Below are 21,756 nucleotides of genomic sequence, written 5' to 3' on the forward strand. Positions count from 1 at the left end.
GACTGAAGCAACTTAGCAGCAGCAGCAGCTCTTAATTGCTGAAGTACTTGGGTGTTCTCAACATTGGCAGAATAGGTACTAACAGCATTGTTCAAGTTTTCTGAAAGCTGGGGGTCTGGTCTTGAGCCTGGGCTATATGCCTGCAGGAGACAGAGGTGATAGGTTCCCAGGGGAAAAGGAATGGCCAGGCTGTTGTGCAGTTTCTTGCTGAGTGTGTTGCTCAGAGGCCCCTCTTGGGGCCCCACCTTCTTGGTGCCTTGACCCTTTCCTGGGAGTTTGCCTGCAGGATGTAAGGCCTTAAATACAGCAGAGCTGTGGGATTTAAAAAAGAAGAAATACATATTGGTGAAAATAATGACATCTGTATCACCATTGAAATTCTTAATAGACGAAAATGTCTAGTATTCAAAAAACAAACGTTGAATGGAACAGAACCTGAGGTTTGAGTGAGTGTGTGATAAGGACAATGTGAAGCTGCTCATCACTTCAGGCAAGTGCCCACCCAGAGTCCTGTTTGAGGGCCACCCAGCACGGCTCCATGCCACCCGCTGCCATCCATTCCCTGCCTCCAGCCACACCAGTGCCCCTCCGTTCTCCCACTCCCCTCCCTCGTGCCTCTTCCTCTCCAGAAGGTGATGGAGGTGGTCTGATAAGCCCTGGGGTGAAGCTGACAGTTTCCAGGTGCTTTCTTTGTGCGAACTGCTGTGCAGAGTATTTTCCAAACTTGACAAGAACCCCATGAGGGAGGTGGGTATCATTTACAGATGGGGGAACAGACACCAGGAACGGGGAGTGATTTTTGTTCAGAGGTCACACAGCTCTCAAGTGGAAAGCTAGGATTTGAACTGCCTCCAAGCTTACCACCTTCCTGTTGATCATTTTTATAGTTGGGGTTTTTGTTTTTGTTTTTAGCTTCATTTTCTCTAGATGTAAAATACAGGACTTGCTAGTGTCTCTAGTGAGGGCTTTTCCAGCATCAGTGAGCAGGTAGAACCATCCCTTCTGGGTAAGGCTTCTTCCTGGTGCAGCGAGACTGTTAATAGTATGGAACCGCTCATGGGAGCACATGTGGTTTCACTGTTTTAACCATGGGCCATGCTTCTTCCTCCGTCGTGGAGCTTTCAGGTCCACTTGGCTTCGTGGTGGTTTAGTTGCTAAGTCGTTTCTGACTCTTTGCAACCCCATGAACTGTATGTAGCCCGCCAGGCTCCTCTGTCCATGGGATTTCCCAGGCTAGAATACTGGAGTGGGTTGCCATTTCCTTCAACAGAGAGTCTTCCTGACTCAGGGATCAAACTCGCATCTGAATTGTAGGCGGGTTCTTTACCGATGAGCCACCAGGGGAGTCCAGTTGGCTTTTTAGATCAGTCTGATTAGTCGACAAAACTCTTTAATAATAATAATGTGCTTTGAATTTGGAAGTGGTTCTAAAGCAGGGTCCCCTGGTTCACTATGAGTATTCTCAGATGTCATGTGAGAACCTTGACCCGTTTGGCCAGAATCAGAGTTGCTCGGGGCTTCCCTTGCCATGTCAGCACATTGTCCATTGAGTGCAAAGAAAGAAAGTGAAGTCGCTCAGTCGTGTCCGACTCTTTGTGACCCCACGGACTGTAGCCCACCAGGCTCCTCCGTCCATGGGATTCTCCAGGCAAGAGTACTGGAGTGGGGTGCCATTTCCTTCTCCAGGTGATCTTCCCAACCCAGGGATTGAACCCGGGTCTCCTGCATGAGAGGCAGATGCTTTAACCTCTGAGCCACCAGGGAAGCCTCTGTTGAGTGCAAAACGAAAGGTTAAGTTTTTGTCAAAAGTCATTTTTAAAATATTGGAGCTTGAAGGGTGTGTAGGGTTTATTTACTTTCTGGATTAAAAATAAGAATTGGGAAAAAAAAAAACTGTGACGCTACAGTAAATTATCAGCTGCTGCAATAATGACATTCTGTTGTGAACCATTAAAGGACTTGGGAACACTTCTATTAAACTTGCTGAACCACTGGGGTGATAGGATTTGTATGAGCTTCTGTTTTCTGCCTTATTTGGGCCAGCTGAATTCTGTTTCAACTGTCTCTTACAGAAAGCAACCTGAAATTTAGGCGGATGGTCCAGAGAACATAAAAGCTTTTAATGGAATAAGTTCATGCCTGAATATGCCTTCACAGGTCCAGCTTATAACCCACAGCAGGATGCCAGACAAAGAGCCGACGTTTTTGAAAATTCCTTGATAGATGCTACCCGGGTTACTCAGTAGGGTGTCATTTCAATATTGACAGAAAGCTACAGATAGAGTTTAAAGTATTGCATTATGTCCTGAATCAGAACATATTTAAGCATATTTCCATGTCAGTGTTTAGACAAGAGCCTACTGTATGACAGTGTTATGTTTAGATGACCTCTTGAGTCTTAGCATTAAATCTAAGTGTAAATTTTAAGTGGGAAACATTTTTAAATGACCTAGAGTTTGTTTCACACATAAGTTAATAATAGAAGGGAGGTTAGGCTTTAGGATACAATTCTGGCCTTTTTTTTTTTTTTTTTAAGTTAAAGTACAATTTAAATTGAAAATTGCATTTGTGTCAGAACTTAATACTTGCCAAAAATATAACATTTTAACATTCTCTATTGGAATGAAGTTATTTAAAACTCATGTGGATTCAATTTTCCTTGCAGTAACATTCTCTTCTCACTTGCTTTTTATAATCACATCCAATCCTTGCCAGCCCAGCTCGAGTTTAGGGACATTTTCAGATGGCTTCTATTTCCAAAGCTATTATTGGGCCTGTGAATTCAGGCACATTTTCCTATAGTGATTCAGTCAGCCAGCCATTCAGAAAACAGCTTTCACGGTCAGTCTGATCAGGAAGGTGTTGGTCAGTAGATCTGACAACCTTTGTCCCATATACAGCAGTTTTCAGAGGACCCTTAGGGTGTAACTGGACACCATGGAGGAGCTGAGGGTATTCCTGGCTGTTCCTTCCCTCCGGGCACTAACTCCCAGGAAGCTCTCCTACCACCTGAGGAAGAACAGTTGCCCTCATTTACAGAGAAATCGATTGAGTCTGACAAGGACCACATCACCTGCATTCTGCCCCACTGCAGTAAACGATTCCGAACCCTGCTGGTTCCAGCTCTTTGCTGCTGTGTGAAACCATCAAATTCACTGGGGTTTTACGTAAATGGGCTTCCCAGGTGGTGCAGTGGTAAAGAATCTGCCTCCAAGTGCAGGAGACTCAGGCGATATGAGTTCAATTCCTGCATCAGGAAGTTCCCCTGGAGGAGGAAATGGCAACCTGCTCCAGTGTTGTTGCCTGGAGAATCCCATGGACAGAGGAGCCTGGTGGGCTACAGTCCATGGGGTCGCAAAAAGTCAGACATGGCTGAGCACACACATCCTTCGTAATCACTGCATTCCCCAAGTGACTGGCGCTGATGCCATCATCCACAGAGGGGTTCTGCTGGGGAGAAGCTGGGGAGCATGCCAGAAATAAACATTGGCCTTGAATGCCTAGCTATCTGGCTGCTAATTCCCTGGGTTCCACATGTCACGGGTAGGACAGGCCGCTGGCTGAGCCCCGGGCCTGGTCTGTGAGTGGCTGGGCTAGAGGAGGTGGTGTGTCTTCCTATGAGGCTGATGGCTCTGGTGGTGATGGTGACCACTGTCGCTCAGTGATGACTTGAGTCCTCACAATGATAGAGCTGGGGAGGCCCCACTGAGGAAAGGGATGGGATGTAGTGACCGTCCTTGGTGGAAAGAGCCAGAACATGGCAGGTGATGACTGCTGAGGAACTCACGGAACAAGTTGCTGAAGAAACTGCTCATGCTTTCCGAGGCCTGGGAAGAAAAAGATTCCTTTATGGAAACTGACAAACCTCAGCTTATCTTATAGTTGTTTCAGAGAAACACTCCCAAAGGCCCTCAGGTGGTCCTAGCTCTCCATCTGGGCCCCCAGGCACAGCGAATGAGCCTGGAGCACCTGAGGATGCAGAGGTACCCAGGGAGCTCTGGATGCCTGGCCTCCCAGGGCCCCTCAGGGTTTTGCTGTGACTTCATTTCAGGCACTGGGATGTAGCTAAGGACACTGACTGGGCCCAGACCCGGAGCTGCTTATCACCTATCCATCCCGACCTGAAGTACTGCCCTCGTCCCTCCATCTCCTCCCTCTGCTCTTCTGTTCTCAGAGGCCCTTCACTCATTCATACAGTCTTTTCTTGATTTGTTAGCTTGGTTTACTAAATGTGCCCCCTCCTAGAATGAAAGTTCTCCCTGAGCAGGAACTTCAGTGTGTTGCCTGCCAGGTAGCAGCTGCTCAATAAATGTGTGTCAAATGAATAAAATGTTTGATCCTGGCTTCATCCCCTTATTAGCTCTGTTAGCCTTAGGCGAGTTCCTTAACCTCTGAGCCCCAGCTTTCCTTTCTGTAAATAGCAATAACAGTCCATCTGACCAGGAAGGATGGCTGTGAAGATCACAGGTGTGCCTGCCCTTGTGTGGGTTGCTCTTACCTCTGGAATCTCAATTTGAATCTGACTCATAGTTGGGGCTGGTGCTCAGGTGCAAAGGGCTGGACTTTGGCCAACGATGAGGTTCCATGGCTGCACGGGTCGTGGTGGCCAGAACCTTCCTTCATCATATCTTGCCTCCACCCAGACAAGGAGCTCAAGTGGCTGCCACTCTGGCTTCTGCTGCCCGTCACCCTGGGGCCCTTTGCTGTGTCTTAAGCAGGTCTGTACTTCACGTACTGACTGTTGTTCAGTCGCTCAGTCATGTCCGACTCTTTGCGGCCCCGTGGACTGCAACACGCCAGGCTTCCCTGTCCATTACCAACTCCCAGAGCTTGCTCAGACTAGTGTCCATTGAGCTGATGATGCCATCCAACCATCTTGTCCTCTGTCGCCCCCTTCTCTTGACTGTAGCTGCTTCCCTTTCTCCCATCAGATAATGAGCCATAAAATGAAATCATTTTTCAGATCATAGTGGGAGAAAAAAAATTCTGTCATCCCCCTGTGTAACTTATTTTCTGTCGGTTTTGAATTTCAAAGTTAAAGTGTAAATTTTTAAAAGCTGAGTTTGGAAGAAAACACTTCATTAGCTCTGTGAAACCATGAAAATTTAACGAACGGACCCCAGTTCACTGAAATGAGAAGGATGGTCACTGATGTTTCAAAGCACTTGATGATGCCCACTGTTTTCAGGGCTTTACACATACTGCCCCATTTAATCGTTGTACCAACACTATGAAATACTTTTATATTTCCCATTTTACAGATGGGGAGCCTCCAGCACAGAGGTTATGTGGCTTGTTAGTACCCAGCTGCCCAGGTGTGGACAAGAAGCACCAGCTAATTTGAAGGAATTAAAACTTGTGCTTGAGGTGAATGAAAATCTTGGTCTTTTCTGCGTGTGTGCTCAGTCATGTCAGACTCTGAGACGCTATGGACTGTAGCCCGCCAGGCTCCTCTGTCCATGGGATTCTCCAGGCAAGAACACTGGAGTGGATTGCCATGCCCTCTGCCAGGGGATCTCCCCAACCCAGGGACCAAACCTGAATCTTCAGCGTCTCCTTCACTGGCAGGTGGTTGGTCCTTCCTGGTCAAGTCGATTTGTATGTTATCCGGAGACCACGCTGAGCAGTCTCAGCCAGCTTGGGGGTGAGGAGCCACCTCATCTGCCAGCTTTGTTAGGGGATGAGCAGATTGAGGCACCAGAGGATTAAACCTTGCTCCCTGGCATCAACTTTTTAGGTTTTTTTTTCTTTTTCCGTTTTCATAGGAGTCTTTCCAAGCCATGGTTGGCAAGTGGGTTTGGGGTTTCCATCTGTGCAAGGGGAGCAGCTGCCAGGGGTGCCATGAGCAGGATTCCAGGCAGGGTCACGCTCAGGGATCCAGGCCGGGCCGAGTGCCCGGTGTCCGTCTTGGACACAGGAAGGGGGATGACTCTATGCACAGGCGTTTTGCTGTCAGGTCTAATGAAGCTACTACTTCCCTCACTTTTAAAAATTGCCCAGAACATCATTTCACCTTTCCTGGAAGGCTCAAGGTGACCAGCACCTTGTATTTTGTGGTGGTGAAGTGACACCCTCAGAGTTCAAGTGTGCAGGATCCAGAAGCTTGAGATGTATGTGGCTCAAGTATTTTTGGAGAAGGTTGTACCTCTCACCATCTCCTTTTTCACCTGTTTGTGGATATCATCTGTACTCCCTGGCAGCCTTTAAATAGTGTCTGATCATCGTGGGCTGGGAAGTCGGACAGGGGCCCTGTTGATGTGGTATGTAAATAAGGAGGTTGTGTGTGCTCAGTCATGTCTGACTCTTTGCGACCTCATGGACTATAGCCATGAACACTCCTCTGTCCATGGGATTTCCCAGGCAAGAATACTGGAGTGGGTTGCCACTTGCTACTCCAGAAGGATCTTTCTGACCTAGGGATAGAATCTGCGTCTCTTGCATCTCTTGCGTTGGCAGGCGGGTTCTTTACCACTAACCTCACCTGGGAATCCTCTAAAGAGGCGCTTAGGACCTGAGAACACCCAGGGAACTCCCTAGTAGGCAAAGTACACTGCAGAGAGGGGAGCGTTGAGTGTAAAACACACTGAACTTGAAGAGGAGACTGCTTGCTTGCTTTTAAGCTCACAAAAGCACATGTTCTACACGTGGAGAGAATCAAAGGAATGTTCTGGTGACAGGGCACACAATTAGTTCCTCAGCAAAAGTTTGTCGCAGGAGAAGCACCTTAATTTTGCATTAAAGGTACATCTTTTGTTTGGCCATTCCTGTGGTATGTGAATTCTTAGTTCCCTGCCGAGGGATTGAACTCAGCACAGAGTCTTAACCAAACTGGACCACCAGGACAGTCCCTGCACCTTGATCCTTACCCGATGCCTCTGTCCTGTAATCTCTGTTTGGGATAAATGTTTTATTTTGTTCCAAGTGCTCACAGGTGATTGAATCTGTAAGGAAACGCCTGGATATTCGTTCCATCTCAGAACTTGCCGCCCAGGCTGCTGGCCCTGCCTGTGGACTGGCTTTTCCTCTTTAATTCATGATATTCCTCCAGAAGTTTTCAGAGTTTCTCTTATAATCAATGCATGGGCTTATAGGTGTTGTCTCCTCCTACCTCCTTCATTCACGTTTAGACTCCTTTGAATGAATTTTAACCAGTGAGTTTGGTGAGAGGAAGCCTGGGTTAGCTTGGCCTTCACAGAGGGGCCAATTCCTTTGATGTACCTCAATAGATTGGCATCAGATACTGTAGTTGATTTGTTGGTTCTGTGAAGTTACTTCATCACAATAATTAACACTAGTGTGAATTATTTATAGCCTTAAAAATGAAGAAATTTTAGTTGTTTAGCCCATTGGTGCTGGCCAGCAGCAGGTGTTCCATTAGGTAAAGTTCTGAATCTGGCTGGGCAGGTGCTTAGAGGGGAGAGTAGTTTGCTGGTCTGGTAGGTATCGTCTGGTTAATTTCAGCCTGAGGTGGTAAATTTCCTGTGTTCCCAGCTGTGTGAAGGGCACCTAGTTTGGATTATTTTACCCGGATGTTCACTTAGGGGACCACCTGAATCAGAAAACCACCTAGGAGGCTTATTAAAAATTCCAGACATACTAAACCACCATCTTTGGCGGGGGCAGGTGGTGGGTCTTTGAAGTCTTCATTTTTATCAACTTCTCCAATGAGTCTTACCCAGACTTCAGAGTTCCCCTTTGGGTCTTGTAAAGGGGGGAAAAGAATGACATGATATCACCACATCTCATCATTTCATTTGTTTCTTGTTTTCATTTTTAATTATTTCCTTTGCTTTTGCAGTCTTTTTTATATATTCATGACATTTTTCATCTCTGAATGCTTATATAATAAAACACCCTGTGACAGATGAGCCAGGGCCACCTGAGTCACTTCTGAGGGTCAGAGTCGAGGTGACCCTTGAGGATCCCATGCCTTGCTCATTGTTGCTCTTCGTGTATCTTTTTGAGGGGAATATATGACGTTAGGTCATTAACTGGTACAAGACGAGTATCACACGGAGCCCTGCTGGTGCGGTGTTCACTCCACCCTGCATCTACTGCAACACCCAGCACACAGTAGGTACTTAGTGTTGTTGTTGTTTAGTCGCTAAGTCATGTCTGACTCTTGTGACCCCAGGGACTGTAGTCCACCAGGCTCCTCTGTCCATGGGATTTCCCAGGCAAGAATACTGGAGCGGGTTGCCATTTCCTTCTCCCGTGGATCTTCCTGACCAAGGGAACGAACCTGTGTTTCCTGCATTAGCAGGCGTGTTCTTTACTGCTGAGCCACCAGAGAAGCCCCCAAACAAGGTCCTCCTCCCTCTGTCTCCGGTTTTACTTCGGACATCTACTAAGGAGTCCCTCTCAAGTAGAGTCTCTACAATGCATGGCCACGGATGGCTTCTCTTGCATGTTTTTTTTGCTCAAAATGAGGAGCACCTCCCTCCGAGAGCCTGAACGCTGTTTGGTTTCACGATGCCACGCTCACTTGACAGGGCTGTGCCAAACAAAGCTATTGCCCAGACTGGGCTCAGAGCACATCTCACCTGGGCTGTTTCTCCATCTCACCTGTGAGCCAGAGCTTCTGTGTAATGGGATCCAGCCAATGGAGTGAGAGGGCTGCACACAAGCCCTTGAGGAGGGCAGCAGAGAGGTCTCTCATTTGCAGGTCATCAAGTCACATGTTCACCGTGACCTAAGGAATAATTGGAGTGGGTGTACTTTGCAGAGACAGGAGCCAGAGGGTGGGGTGGTGCCAGACATCTTTCTGAACTGCTGTTAGGATCCCAGCTGTGGATAAAACGAGATAAGAGCCGAGGCTCAGTTGGTTTTCGTTTAACCAACCCGGCATGTGAATGGATGCTCCTCACTCCCCCAATGACACAGGGCCACCCATGCCCTTGGATGCCCAGCTTTAAATGTAGCCAGGAGTCAGCTCTATTTGTCTCCAAATCTGTTTATGCCACTATTTTAACAATGTTTTATAAGAATACAAATATAATCATGTGTATGGCTTCCCCGGTGGCTCAGCGTTAAAGAATCTGCCTGCGAAGCAGGAGACGCAGCAGGAGTGGCAGGTTCGATTCCTGGGTCAGGAAGATCCCGTGGAGGAGGAAATGACAACCCACTCCAGTATTGCCTGGGAAATCCCATGGACAGAAGAGCCTGGCAGACTAGAGTCCATGGGGTCGCAAAGAGTCAGACATGACTTGAGTGACTAAAAAACAACAACAATTGTGTTATAATAAACATAGTAATAAATATGCCAGTATTATTGGATTGTATGATTTAATTAAATAGTATCCAAGCCTATGAAATATGAACATAGAGTTTTGTTTTTTTTTTATGAAAAGCAAAGTCGGATGCTGAGAAAGGCTCATGGTAATTTGCTTAAAAACCTACCATCCAATTCGGTGTGGGTAAGAAACGTTGAAAAATTCACATAAAGACAGAAACATTTTGCACTCAAGTTGCTCTTAAAAACTTCTTAAGTTCTTGCTCCAGTTGCAGCAGCAAGTGGAGAACAATAACTGTGTGATGCATTGTCGGTGTGGTTTAGTTAAGAAGATGGTAGAGCTTGGCCCTTCATTCATTCACTGATTCATCCACTCACTGAAGAATGCAGGGCCAATGCCTGCTGTCATGTGTCTGGCATTGTTCCAGGAGGATGTCGCAGTGAGCAGAACTGACAAAATTCCCCACCCTTGTGGAGCTCCCGTCCCACTGGGAGAGACAGACGGTGAACAAGCAAGTAACTATATAGAGTGTCAGCTGATGAATGCCGTGGGGAGAAGTGAAACGGAAAGGGGAGTAGAGTATTAAGTGAAATGACGGCTACCATGTAAATGCAGCCTGACTGTAAAGGGACTGTATGTATATATAGAGAGAAGAGGGGGTGGGGAGGGAGAAGGGAAACGACGCCTGTGGACATAGGGCAGGAAAGCCCGTGGCAGAGGGGACAGCAAGTGCAAGGGTCCTGAGGTAGCAGCATCTGTGCTCAGGGGACCAGGTCACAGGGAGGACCAGGAGAGGAGTACAGGGAGGTAACCAGGGGCCAATTTATATTGGCTCATGCAGTTCTTGGGAAAATTTTGCTTTTATTCTGAGTGAGTGGGAGTCATTGAAAGGTTTTGAAGGGAAGAGTCAGATGATATGACTTGCTTTTTGAAAGAATCACTCTGGCTGATGTGTGAAGAATAGGCTGAAAGGGGCCAATAACAGAAATACGAGGAGACGCGCACACTAACGCAGGGAAGAAACGGTGGTGGTTGGACTGGAGTGTAGCAGCGGAATTCTGGATATCTCCTGAGGGCAGAGCCTCAAGATTTGCTGAGGACTGGACGAAAGAGAAGTCAAGGATGATGACGGGCGTTTCTGCCTCCACATCCAGAGGGATAGATTTGCCATTCAGTGATTAGGTGATGGAGCCAGTTTGTGCGGTACATGTGTGCTGGGAATTCAGTTTAGGGGCATGTTAAGTTTGAGATGCCATTAGACACTCAAGGTGAGAGGAGCTGAATACACAGGTTTGCGTTTTAGAGGAAGGGACCCAGCTGGAACTGTATTAATAAATTTGAGAGTCCTTAAGAGTACCCATGAAACTGAAAACCATGAAGCTGGCATCCCCAGGGAGTGAGAACAGATAAAGAGGAGCAGCCCAGAACTGAGGCTGGGGGAGCTGGGCCTGCTGTGCCGTCTAATGCAGGGGACCTTCATGGGCCGCAGGCTCCTCTCCTGGACTTGAGTAGGTACTCTCCGCTTTGCACTCCTAAGTGGTTCTCCTCTTCACCATCGTAGAACATTTTGGGGCCCGTGGTGGTGGTGGACATGGCCCCTAGCCTCGTCCAGGTAGACACACCAGCCACAGTCACCCCAACTTTGCTGCCACTGCTCCAGGGAGATGGACCGTTTCCACCTGAGAAACCATCTGCAGCAAGCCACGAGCACCCCAGGAAACTGCAGGGCCGCTCACAAAACTCTCAAACTAGCTTCCTGTAACAAGCAAGAGATCCCAGATCTGTAGTTCACGGTTCAGAAAAGGCCCGATGAACAGACTTCATGAGCTCTTACCACAGTCCTTTTCCCATCTGCAAACTCTCCAAATCCCCTGGTGTAAAACTTGCTTTGAGACTCAGGCAGGAAAATGAGGATAGGAAACGTGAGGGTGAGGGTAGGTAGTAACAAAGTAACGATCCCCTCTCTGTCCCCAGGAGTGGCCTTCAGAGACAGAAATGATCCCTTCTAGAAACCCTGTCTCTCTTCTTGCTGGGGTAAAGTAAGTTACACGTTTTTTGCTTTCTTTTTCCTTCCCTCCCCTCCCACCTCCAAATGAAGCAAAGCAAAGGACAGCATGGTAAAGTGCAGCCAGTCCTGGAATGTGCCCTGTACATTCCATGGAACCCAAGGCTCAGTCAACAGAAACTACTGGGGGTGCATGCAGAGCACCGCCACCCCTCAACACACAGTGTTTCTGCAGTCGGGTCCCTTGTCTGAGCTCTCGTATCCTCTCTTTTTGCTCCTTCCTGCTAATCACACTTTGTAATTTTGTATTTGCTTTTGTATTATGCAAGTAACGACCTTTTCCAGGTCATACACCCCAGTGTTCGCTTTACTGCTCGAACCCTGCCCGGCATGGGGTCTGGTATATAATAGATGCTTGATGGATCAGTGCTGACAATCATGAGGATGCTCGGTCTTGTTTCGTGTGTGGACAAGGCTCATGCCCCTTCATAGGCCCAGAGGACACCTCTCCATGATGGCACATGATGCCGTGTGTACATGTGCAGAGTTGAAAATCTGGCTCCCAAAGAGAATAAGAACTCAGATTCAGGATGTGTTGCTTCATGTGGCCGATCTTAGAAATTTTCTGTCTAAAAAGGCTAAATTAAAACACACACAAACACACACACACACACACACACACACCAAACTTGGGAGTGCTTAAAGGGTACCCTCTGAGGTTCAGCATAACCCAAACCATCCCCTTGCAGTCACTGTGCCTTCAGAATTCATGTCTGCCTGGCACTCCACTGTGCCCCCAACACCAGGCCCGCACAGAGCAGTTGGTCAACACATAGTTATCAGATAAATAAGGAACATACTTTTGGGGTGAACAACAGCCTGCATCCTCCCTGCCTGTGGGCATGTGAAAGACTCAGAAATCCTGCACAGACATGTCTGTCTGACTCCGTGACCCCGTGCTCTGGAGTAAACGGCTCTGACTTCAATCCCACGTCTGCTTCTCGCCAGCCAGCTGTGTGTTGTTGGGCAAGGTGCCGAACCCCTCAGTGCCTTTGTTCCTCACTCATACACTGAGGCAGTACTCATCTCACAGGCATCTCGTGGAGACTGCATTTGTTATTCCATGTCAGGCCACTGTGCTCAGCATGCAGTCAGCATGGACATGCTGGCTGCTGTAATGAGCATGGGTAATGAGAACCCGGGAAGCATCTGGACAAACCTGTTCCACTGAACCTCAGTTTGGGAGATGCTGATCAGGAGGAAGGAAAATCAGGAAGGATTTCATTCCCCGTCTGCAACCATGAGACTGTGGGCTCCTCAGGAGTGTCTGGGTGGTGCCTTATGCCTGTCCCCTGTAGGGAGGAAGCCCTCCACAAGTGAGCGGTTCCCAAACCAAATGGAATGCAAGATCCTAGTGAGGCCCAAGCAGCTCAGAGGAGTCAACGGCCTGCGTCCAAGTCATTTACCATCATCACCTCCATTTCCTGCTCTGTAAAAAATAAAAAAGGGTGAACTGTCCCAACTCTGGCCATTGGACCCCCTCTTTGAGGTCAGCTGGGATTCAGGATGCAGGCCTTGGGAATCTGGGGGCAGAGATGAGGAGAAGGTGCAGGGGCGGCCTCTGTCCAGTCCCCTTCACCCTTGAGGAGGATGCCTGCAGGCCCACAGCACCCCTGCCCTTTGGGCAGCATCATCACCCACTGACTCACATCTGGTTCAGGCACATAGCAAGCGTGTCATTCCTCTGGTTGTGCCAGCCCTGTGTCTGGGATGCCCTGCCAGCCAGGCACACCCATGCCTCCCAGAGCAGGCTGGTCAAGATGCCTTGGGTAGCAAAGAGCCCCTGAGACCCCACAAGGCTTTCCATCAAGGCATCCCTCTCTTCTCGTTGATATCCTCAGACAGGCAGTAGGCATCAAGTTCTAGAAATCCTGTGATCAGGACTCTTGGTTCTAACAACTCCAGATCATGCAAGGGTTTATCCCTGGAGCTGACTTAATCTTTTTAACTTCTCTGGTCTTAGACAACTTTAAAAGATGGAGTGTTTGTAATAATTAAATTTTAGTGTCCTTATAGAATTTTACAGTTTCAAAGAGCGTTCCCATCTGGACCTCATGGGAGCCCATTTCTGTCCCAAATTGGGAATCTGTTTTCTATGCATCCATCAGTCTTGTCACACTTGCATTTGTTCCTGTTTTCTTTTTGGCTTCCCTCCCGTTCTTACAAGTTTCCTTTTGAAGAAATCAGACTGTTTTGGCTCATCTAGAGAAGAGAAGGGCCAGCATCTGGGCTTGAACCGAGTGGTTCCAGGAAAAAAAAAAAAAGGCAGTGAGCAGCAGAGATGCAGCCAGGGGTCAGAGCTGAGCGCCAAGGGGTCTGCTCCGCTCTCCCTCCTGTCTGGGCTGCTCATCCACAGCTCGCACCTCACAGACCGTGACGTCTCCTGCAGGTGTGACATCCTTCAGACATGACCCACTGCTCCGAGTGGAGTGGGGAGGGTGTGTTGGGGCCCCTGGTTTGAGTGGGGGTGGTGAGAGCAACCTTCTGGGAAGACACTTCCTTCGATGATTTGGTCTTGGAGTGACACAACCAGGCCCAGTTAGGGTTGGACTGCATGGGGAGCCAGCTCCTGGTCTGCCTTTATCGTTTAGGGAACTGTCTCTGAACACTGGTGGCAGGTGGGCAGGTGGGTGAGAAGTGCACAGACTCTCTGTACTCTCCATGATTGAGTCCCCAGGGGGCAGCAGGTGGGTGGAGGCAATGACAAAGCTGGGAGTGCCCTCATCTGGGCCATGCCGAGGAGGCCGCCTGCCCTCCAGGGTTGCTTTTGCCCAAGTCCATCAGGGCCTCATGCTGCCCTTCCTCATTGTCCCCTACAAAGCAGTGCGACCAGGCATGCCCCCTCACTCCTCCCCAAGAAGAGCTTGCTGTGTGACCTTGAACAGGTTACCATCTTGCTCTGGTTCATTGTCCTCATCTGAGAGTGATGGGCTGCTGACTTGGCCTCTGGGATCCCCTGCCCTTCGCCTATCCTGGCAGGACCAGAGGCAGCCACAGCCAGGATCTCCCAGCCAGGAAACTTCCTTTGGCAGGGGCCATTGCTGGCTGGGCCAGCCTCCTATTGACCGGCTTGTGTTATGAGCTGTCATGCGCTTGGTGTTTGGAGTTCAAGTCCACCAGGGTTGGGGAGCACATGGCCTCTGCAGATCGAAGAAAATGAAGAAAATGAAGTGCAAGTGTCAGTGGCCCAGTCGTGTCCAGCTCTTTGTGACCCCATGGACCATAGCCTGCCAGGCTCCTCCGTCCATGGGATTGCCCAGGCAAGAATACTGGAGTGGGTTGCCATTTCCTCCTCCAGGGGATCTTCCTGACCCAGGAATCGAACCTGGGTCTCCTGAATTGCAGGCAGTTCTTCACCAGAGAAGCCTGAAGACCCAAGAACCTGGCTTAAAAGCCTCAAGACCCAGGCGTGGTCTTTTGGAGCCAGCCCCAGCCCATGGCCACACTCAGGGCTGATGAGAGGGAGGGGAGCTGCCTGTGGAGAGGCAGACTTCAGTTCTGGGGTCAGATCTCTGAGAATCCTGCCTGCCTTTCTAACTTTCCCTCTTTCCATTCTATTTGCACCTCTCTGTGACCTACAAGGAGCTACAAGGAGTTGCTCCCTTGCAACTGTCCCCTCAGCCGTAAAAAGGCACAAGAAGCTGTCTCACATGGTTAAGGGAAGGTCAAACGGGAAAAACCACCTAAGCTACCTGGAGAAGGAAATGGCAGCCTCTTCCAGTATTCTTGCCTAGGCAACCCAATAGACAGAGGAGGCTGGTGGGCTACAGTCTGTGGGGTTGAAGAAAGAGCTGGACACGACTTAGTGACTGAACAACAAACAACAATCTAAGCTACCAGGGCCCGAGATGCCAATCCTTTGAGTGTTAGTTGAAGAATCTCAGCAACTGCCTAGGCCAGTGGTTTTGGATGGCTGCCCCATCCCCTAAGGACCACTTTCATTTCCCTTCCCCCAGCCCTCCCATTGCAAAGACTTTCCCCGTACAGCTTCACTAGGCACCAGGTCCTGCCCCAGATTTCAGAACTAGACCACCACCGAGCACGCCGCCTGCAGGGGTTTCCCCCAGCCCCATGCTCCCCCAGTTTCAGCACACAGGTGCCTTTCCAGGATCTTATTAAAAATGTAGGTTCTGGGACTTCCCTGGCAGTCCAGTGGTTAAGACTCTGCATTTCCATGGCAGAGGGCACAGGTTCCATCCCTGGTCAGGGAACTAAGATCCCACAGGCCGAGCAGCACCGCCAAAATAAATTTTTTTTTTTTTTTAATCTAGATTCTGACTCAGAAGGTCAGATGAAGGCTGAGTAGCTGTCTTTCCAACAAGCTCCCAGAGACTACTGATGCTGGTCCGAGGGCCACATTTTGAATAGATAATTCAGACTGAGGCTCTCAACAACTGGCTTTTAAAATCCTCCGAGCCTGCACTCCAGACCAGCTAAGTCAGAATCCGTAATGCTGAGGAGAGGGCCAGGCACCAAGACTGTTTTCTTGTCTCCGGTATTGGAGTCTGAGACCCGCTGCCAGGGCTCCTCTGAGCTGACATGATTCCACCCAGAGCTGCCTTCTGGCTTTGTGCGTGGCCATGTGGCTGTTCAGTGGGCAGAGGGTCACTCCTTCAGGCCCTTTGGAATATTGAAAAGAGCTCTTTGACCCCTGTCACTACAAGGACTGTGTCTGGAAAGGGGCCCAAGCTTTGGTGTCACGTGGTCTTGGCTTCAGAGCGTGACTGTACCCCTTTTGGCCAAGAAAGCATGTTTGTGGGGCCTCCTCACCTCTCTTGAGCCTCTGTCTCCTCCTCTCTGAGATGCAGGTCATCACCATCCCATCCGAGAATGAAGGCCCTACAGTAACTCCTGGGGCATAGTTGTTGTCGTTCAGTCGCCCAGTCATGTCTGACTCTACTACCCCATGGACTACAGCAGGCCAGGCTTCCCTGTCCTTCACCATCTCCTGGAGCTTGCTTAAACTCATGTCCATCGAGTCGGTGATGCCATCCAGCCACTTTGTCCTCTGTCGTTTCCTCCTGCCTTCAATCTTTCCCAACATCAGGGTCTTTTCCAATGAGTCAGTTCTTCACACAGGTGGCCGAAGTATTAGAGCTTCAGCTTCAGCATCAGTCAGTCCTTCCAATGAATATTCAGGATTGATTTTCTTTAGGATTGACTGGTTTGATCTCCATGCAGTCCAAGAGACTCTATGCTCCTGGAGAAGACCAGGGCATAGTAGGCACTCAGTAAATACACAATTACCTTTTCCCCTTGTTTGACATCCTCATTTTACAAGCAAGACTACCATGGTTCACAGAGGTGGAGGCATTTCCAGAGGTCACATAGCAAGTTTTGGGTGGTGGTTCAAGGACTGAAGTTCAGGCTCCAGCATCCCAGGACTGTTTCTCTACTCCCACCCTTGACTCTCAAGCTGGGGGCGGTCCCATTCGAGTGGGCGGGCCTCCCTGGAGCGGAAGGTGGAGCCTGCTTCAGATGCTAACCATTCCCGGAAGTGGTGGGTACCAGGAAGCAGGTAGTGGCTCCCTCGGCTCCCATCTATTGAGGCTTCCCCCACCTCCAGGGAATGTCAACGTCATCTCAGCTTATCTCACCTAGGCATCGGCTTGCACACCCTTTGCCTCTCCCTCGCTGCCTGCAAAAGTGCTGAACGTCAGACGCTGACTTGAGATGAATCACTCTCTGAGAATTTACGGAGGGTTATGTAAGACTCCGCGGCGGCTGCGTGGCCAGCCAGCTCTGGGGGTTGTGTCCCGAGAGATCCCTCCTGACCTGACTCATGCAGGCGGAAGAGGCAAACAGGGGGATGCAGGCAGGGATCTCTGCTCAGAAGGCCCAGGCAGCCTGGTGGGGAGCACGGTGGGGACCCCGGGGATCCGGAGAGCCTGTCCCAGAACAGGCAGCCCCTCCCTTGACCTGGAAGCTCCTTGGTGGGACTCTCTGGGCCCCTGCCTCAGTTCCTCTCCTCCCCATCTCTCTTGAGCTCACTTCTCTCAGGTATTTGTCTCCACCATGTCCTGGAAGCTGCTGTTACTAAGGTTACCTGCAGCCTCTGGGCAACAAATGCCGCGATCGGTTCTCTATCTTCCTTGACACGTCCGTAGAGTTGGACATCTTTAATTCTTCTTCCTCCTTGAAATACATGTCGACTTGGACACCACTCTGACTTGGTCATCCCCTGCTCCCTCACATCCCATCCTGAGTCCCTGCACCCCTACCCTGGAATTTGTCTAGAGAGGGGATGGCTCTCCCTTCCCTGAGCCTGTCCAACCTACCTAAATGCTGACCCACCCCAAGCTCATTAGTTTTATTTAATTCACCCTCTTTGAGGTCTCCTTTGGGTGTCTAGTGAATGTTGCAAAGGTGATCCTTTCAAAACATAGCTCCTGACCAAGTTTTCTCTTGTCTTCCCCTTCTCAGTTAAACAAACTACCCACCCTGGAATTTGTTTAGACTCTCACCCACCTGCCCCATCTCCCACATCCATCTCCAAAATGTATTCCAGATCCACTGCTCACTTCTCAATGTCCTCGGCCACCATCTTGCTGGACTAACTGGTCTCCCAGCTCTGTTCTTCCTTATCCTTCTGTGTCCAACACAGTGGCCACATCAGGTCACGTCACTTGCTGTCCAGAGGGATAGTCTGGCTCCCAACTTACCCAGGCCTATAAGATCCTCCCCTCCGCCCCCTCTTCCCTCTCTGACGTTCCGGCCGAGTGAGGAGATGCTCTCGGGAGATGGGGGCAGGTGGGCTCAGCCTCCCCAGGTATCAGGGAACCCGGGGGCAGCCCTCATCCTTCTCACCTTCACTCACCAGCAGGCACCACCCATATGGCACCTGTCCCCAGTCTGACCTGGGAAAGTGGCCTCTTGTGTTAACTACTCTTCCTGGACAGTTGCAGGGCATCCGGGCATCTTTGCATATTCATCAGCTTTGGTCTTCTCTGTGAATTGCCTTTTCACGTCATTAAATGATCTGTTCAGTGATTGGCAGCTTTAGCTCATTTTCATTAGGCACTCCTTGGTTTCTGTTGTTGCTCCTTCATTTCCCTCTGCCCCCAGATAAGAGATCAGGTATGGGCCCTACTCATTGACGTCACCTTCTCCCCAGGTCCCCAGAGCCCAGCGAGTTCAAGCTCTAGGAAGACCAGCTAAGGTGATGCCCTGCTTCGCCTGCGAATCATCAGCTCGTGCAGACACCCCATGCGGACAGACCAACCCTGTTAGACCCTCACCATGTCCTTGCATCACTCTCTCTGCTTGGGACCTGCTCTGGGCCCTTTTCCACATCACCTTTCCTCATCTTCTTCCTGACCCTGGTCTTCCCTCCTGCTCTATCTGTTTCTCATGTGTGGTTCAGGGTATCTGCTCCCTCCTTCACCAGAAGCCACTGGGGGCTGAGAGAGAACATGTCTCGGCCACCTTGCGTGTGGCATCAGTCTCCCTCTGAAAACAAGCGCTTTCCCCTTTAGGCATCACTGAGTAACACATAGACCATGACCGGGTGAAGACCTCAGTGTACACCATTTACCAGAGCTTTCTTGGCAAAACACTTAGCAGGTAGCAGACATGCCATCCATCCAGCAAATAATGAAAGGCCCCCTACTGCGTGCTAGGCACGGGTTTAGATGTGGGTCCATCAGGGACAAAACGCCTCCAATGGAGCCAGAAAGCAAATGGCAGTTAGACACCGAGCATGTTGGGGTGGTGAATACAGTAAAGAAAGAAAAATGGACTGGAGGCTTGGAGTGTCAGGGCAGAGCAGTTCAAACAGAGTGTTTGGGAAGGAGGTGCAATGAGAAGGAGGCCCTTGAACAAGAACTTGGAGGAGAGACGGAGAGCCCCGGTTACTGCTGGAGGAAGCGTTCTGGGAGGGTCTGCAGGAATGGACCACTGGAAACAGAAATGACACCGTCAAGAGCCAAACGGGGCAACCCTGCCCTTCTGGTGCCTTCACCCCAGGGAAGGGGTGGTTCTGACAGCAAAGAAGTGGTCGTCCTGCCCTTTCTGGGTGCCTTGGGTTCCGGATGATGAGCGTCACCCATCTTACAAGGTTCTGAGGCGGGATGCTCGAGGGGCCCACTAACCAGGTTTCTGGCTTCTGCACTGAACGTGTACAGATTTCTGTCTGAAATGCCTGTGTGGGGGATGTCTCGGGTCTAGGATCACTCACTGGTTTGTTTTTTTTAACTTTTTAATTTTGTATCAGGGTATAGCCAATTAGCAATGCTGTGGTACACAGCAGATGGACTCAACCATACATAGACATGTAGCCATTGTCCCCCAAACTCCCCTCCCATCCAGGCTGCCGCATAACATTGAGAGAGTTCCATGTGCTGTGCAGTAGATCCTTGTAGCTGTCCATTTTAAATAGAGCATTGTGTACACATCGACCCCAGACTCCCTAACTGTCCCTTGCTCCCGGCGACCAGAAGTTCCAAGTCTGTTGCTCACTCCTTCATTCAGTATGCTCTGAGGGTCTGCTGTCCATGCACTCAGAACTAGGTGTGAAGGCTGCAGTGATGAGCAGACCCATCCCTGTTCTGTAGTCCTAGACCCGCACTCACCACTATCTCATAGATAACGTGGAGCCACCCTTGGAGGTGAGGGTTGTGTGGGCTGAGAACTCAGGGGGCCAGCCCCGGACCATCTGCAGGGCCCTGGTTCCCAGTCCGCCCCCCACCCCCGTTGAGACCTCTGTGGATCTTAAAAGACACTGCTCACCTGAGGCCACCTCAGAGATCTGATGTCACGGGCCCGGGGGCAGCTTCAGGGGACTCTGGTGAGCAGATTCTTAACCAGTGGACCACCAGGGAAGTCCCTGACTGGTTAGGTTTCTGAATGTTTGATAGATGTGTGATGATGGTGACAGTGAGAGGAAGGAACTGCAAACTGAGGATGCTAGCCTGTTGTCCCCAAAGCTGCCATTTGTCCTGCTCTATTCCTCTGGAGACATTGCCCCAGAGAAGGGACAGCGTGGAGTACCTGCCACGTGCCAAGACTGTCCCTTATTCTTTGGCTGGACAAGGTTCTGCAGGTCATCCGTGTTTCCAGGCAGCCTGGCAGCTGACTGTCCCTTCCCAGCACTGGGTCAGCTGGCCGAGGGGTCTTGTCACCCTGGGTGCCCTCCACAGGCCACCTCATGGACCTTTTGGTCTGTCTGGGGCACAGGCTTGCTGCTGAGCATGGAGTCTCTGTTTTATGCCTTAAATCTCCCTCAGGCCGGATGGCACAGTGCAGGGGAGGAGTTGAAGCAGGGGCAGCCCTGAGCCACAGCTGCGAGCTAGGTCCTCAGAGGAGGTCTAGTTCGTGGAGAGGACAGAAGTCTTCCTCTGACAATTTCTGTGTTGGGCTGTTTATACGTTCTTCTATTCTGGGAGAGCCTCACAGGTGGCTCAGTGGTAAAGAATCAGCCTGTCAATGCAGGAGACACAGGAGACTCCAGTTTGATCCCTGGGTCGGAAACCACCCCTGGAGGAGGAAATGGCAACCCACTCCAGTATTCTTGCCTGGGAAAATCCGGTGGACAGATGAGCCTGGTGGGCTGTACAGTCCATGGGGTCACACAGAGTTGGACAGGACTGAGAGACTGAGTACGCATTCTTGACAGATCGTGGTGCTTTTAATATCTGAGCAGATCAATTGTTGTGGGGGGATCCTGTGCATTTTAGGATGTTTAGTTTAGCATCTCTGGCCCCGCCTACCAGATGCTGGGTGGCAGTATCCCTGCCCTCAGATGTGACGACCCCAAATGTCTCCAGACATTGCCAAATCTGTGCCCTGGCTGAGAACCTCTAATCGAAACCCTGATTTTTCACCTTTGAGATGGACCTCATTCCTAGCTCGGCCCTGTCCAGCAGAGTGGGCCGTGGCCAATGCCTGGAAGAGAACAGCACACCCACCTCACTTCCATTCTTCTACCCAGAGAGGTAGACTTGGGACCCAGAACAAGTTACTTGACCACTCTGTGCCTCCGTTTACCCATCTGTAAATGAGAGTTAATAGAGTATCCCCCATGTATGAAGAGTAAGACACTCGATACACGTAAAACAGCACAATTCTGGGCACCGTATGTGTCGTTCTTTTTTTGGCTGCACTGAGTCTTCATTGCTGCACACAGGCTTTCTCTAGTTGCAGCGGATAGGGGGCTACTCTTTGTTAAGGCACGCAGGCTTCTCATTGCAATGGCTTCCCTTGTTGTGGAGCACAGGCTCTAGGCTCGTGAGCTCAGTAGTTGTGGCTCATGGGTTGAGTTGCCTTGTGGCCTGTGGGATCTTCCCGAACCAGGGATCAAACCCATGTCCCCTGCATTGGCAAGTGGATTCTTAACCACTGGACCATCAGGGAAGTCCTTGTGTAGCTCTTATTCAACAAATATTTGTTTTTGTGACACTAAACTGGGGACGCAGCAGTGAACAAGACAAGAGCCCTGACCGTGAGACTGCGTAGCTCCTG

At 50.0% G+C, this 21,756-nt stretch overlaps 1 protein-coding gene and 1 non-coding gene across 8 annotated transcripts in view; one reads left to right on the forward strand and one right to left on the reverse strand.

The window, feature by feature from the left end:
• PRDM2 (PR/SET domain 2) overlaps positions 1-21,756 on the forward strand; it is a 133,366-nt gene that overhangs the window by 101,544 nt on the left and 10,066 nt on the right. Inside the window, exon 8 of one of the 7 annotated variants that reach the window (XM_040263937.1) lies at positions 11,208-11,272. The exons of the other annotated variants lie outside the window; for them this stretch is intronic. Within the exon in view, the coding sequence (XP_040119871.1) occupies positions 11,208-11,232 (25 nt within the window). The 3' untranslated portion in view covers positions 11,233-11,272. The remainder of the gene's footprint in view (positions 1-11,207; positions 11,273-21,756) is intronic. 7 annotated transcript variants of the gene reach the window in all.
• TRNAE-CUC lies at positions 1,693-1,764 on the reverse strand. Its single transcript has one exon. It is a non-coding gene; the product is annotated as a tRNA-Glu (tRNA).

The sequence above is a fragment of the Oryx dammah genome, unplaced genomic scaffold, assembly GCF_014754425.2.
Source record: "Oryx dammah isolate SB20612 unplaced genomic scaffold, SCBI_Odam_1.1 HiC_scaffold_21, whole genome shotgun sequence".
Lineage (NCBI taxonomy): Eukaryota > Metazoa > Chordata > Mammalia > Artiodactyla > Bovidae > Oryx > Oryx dammah.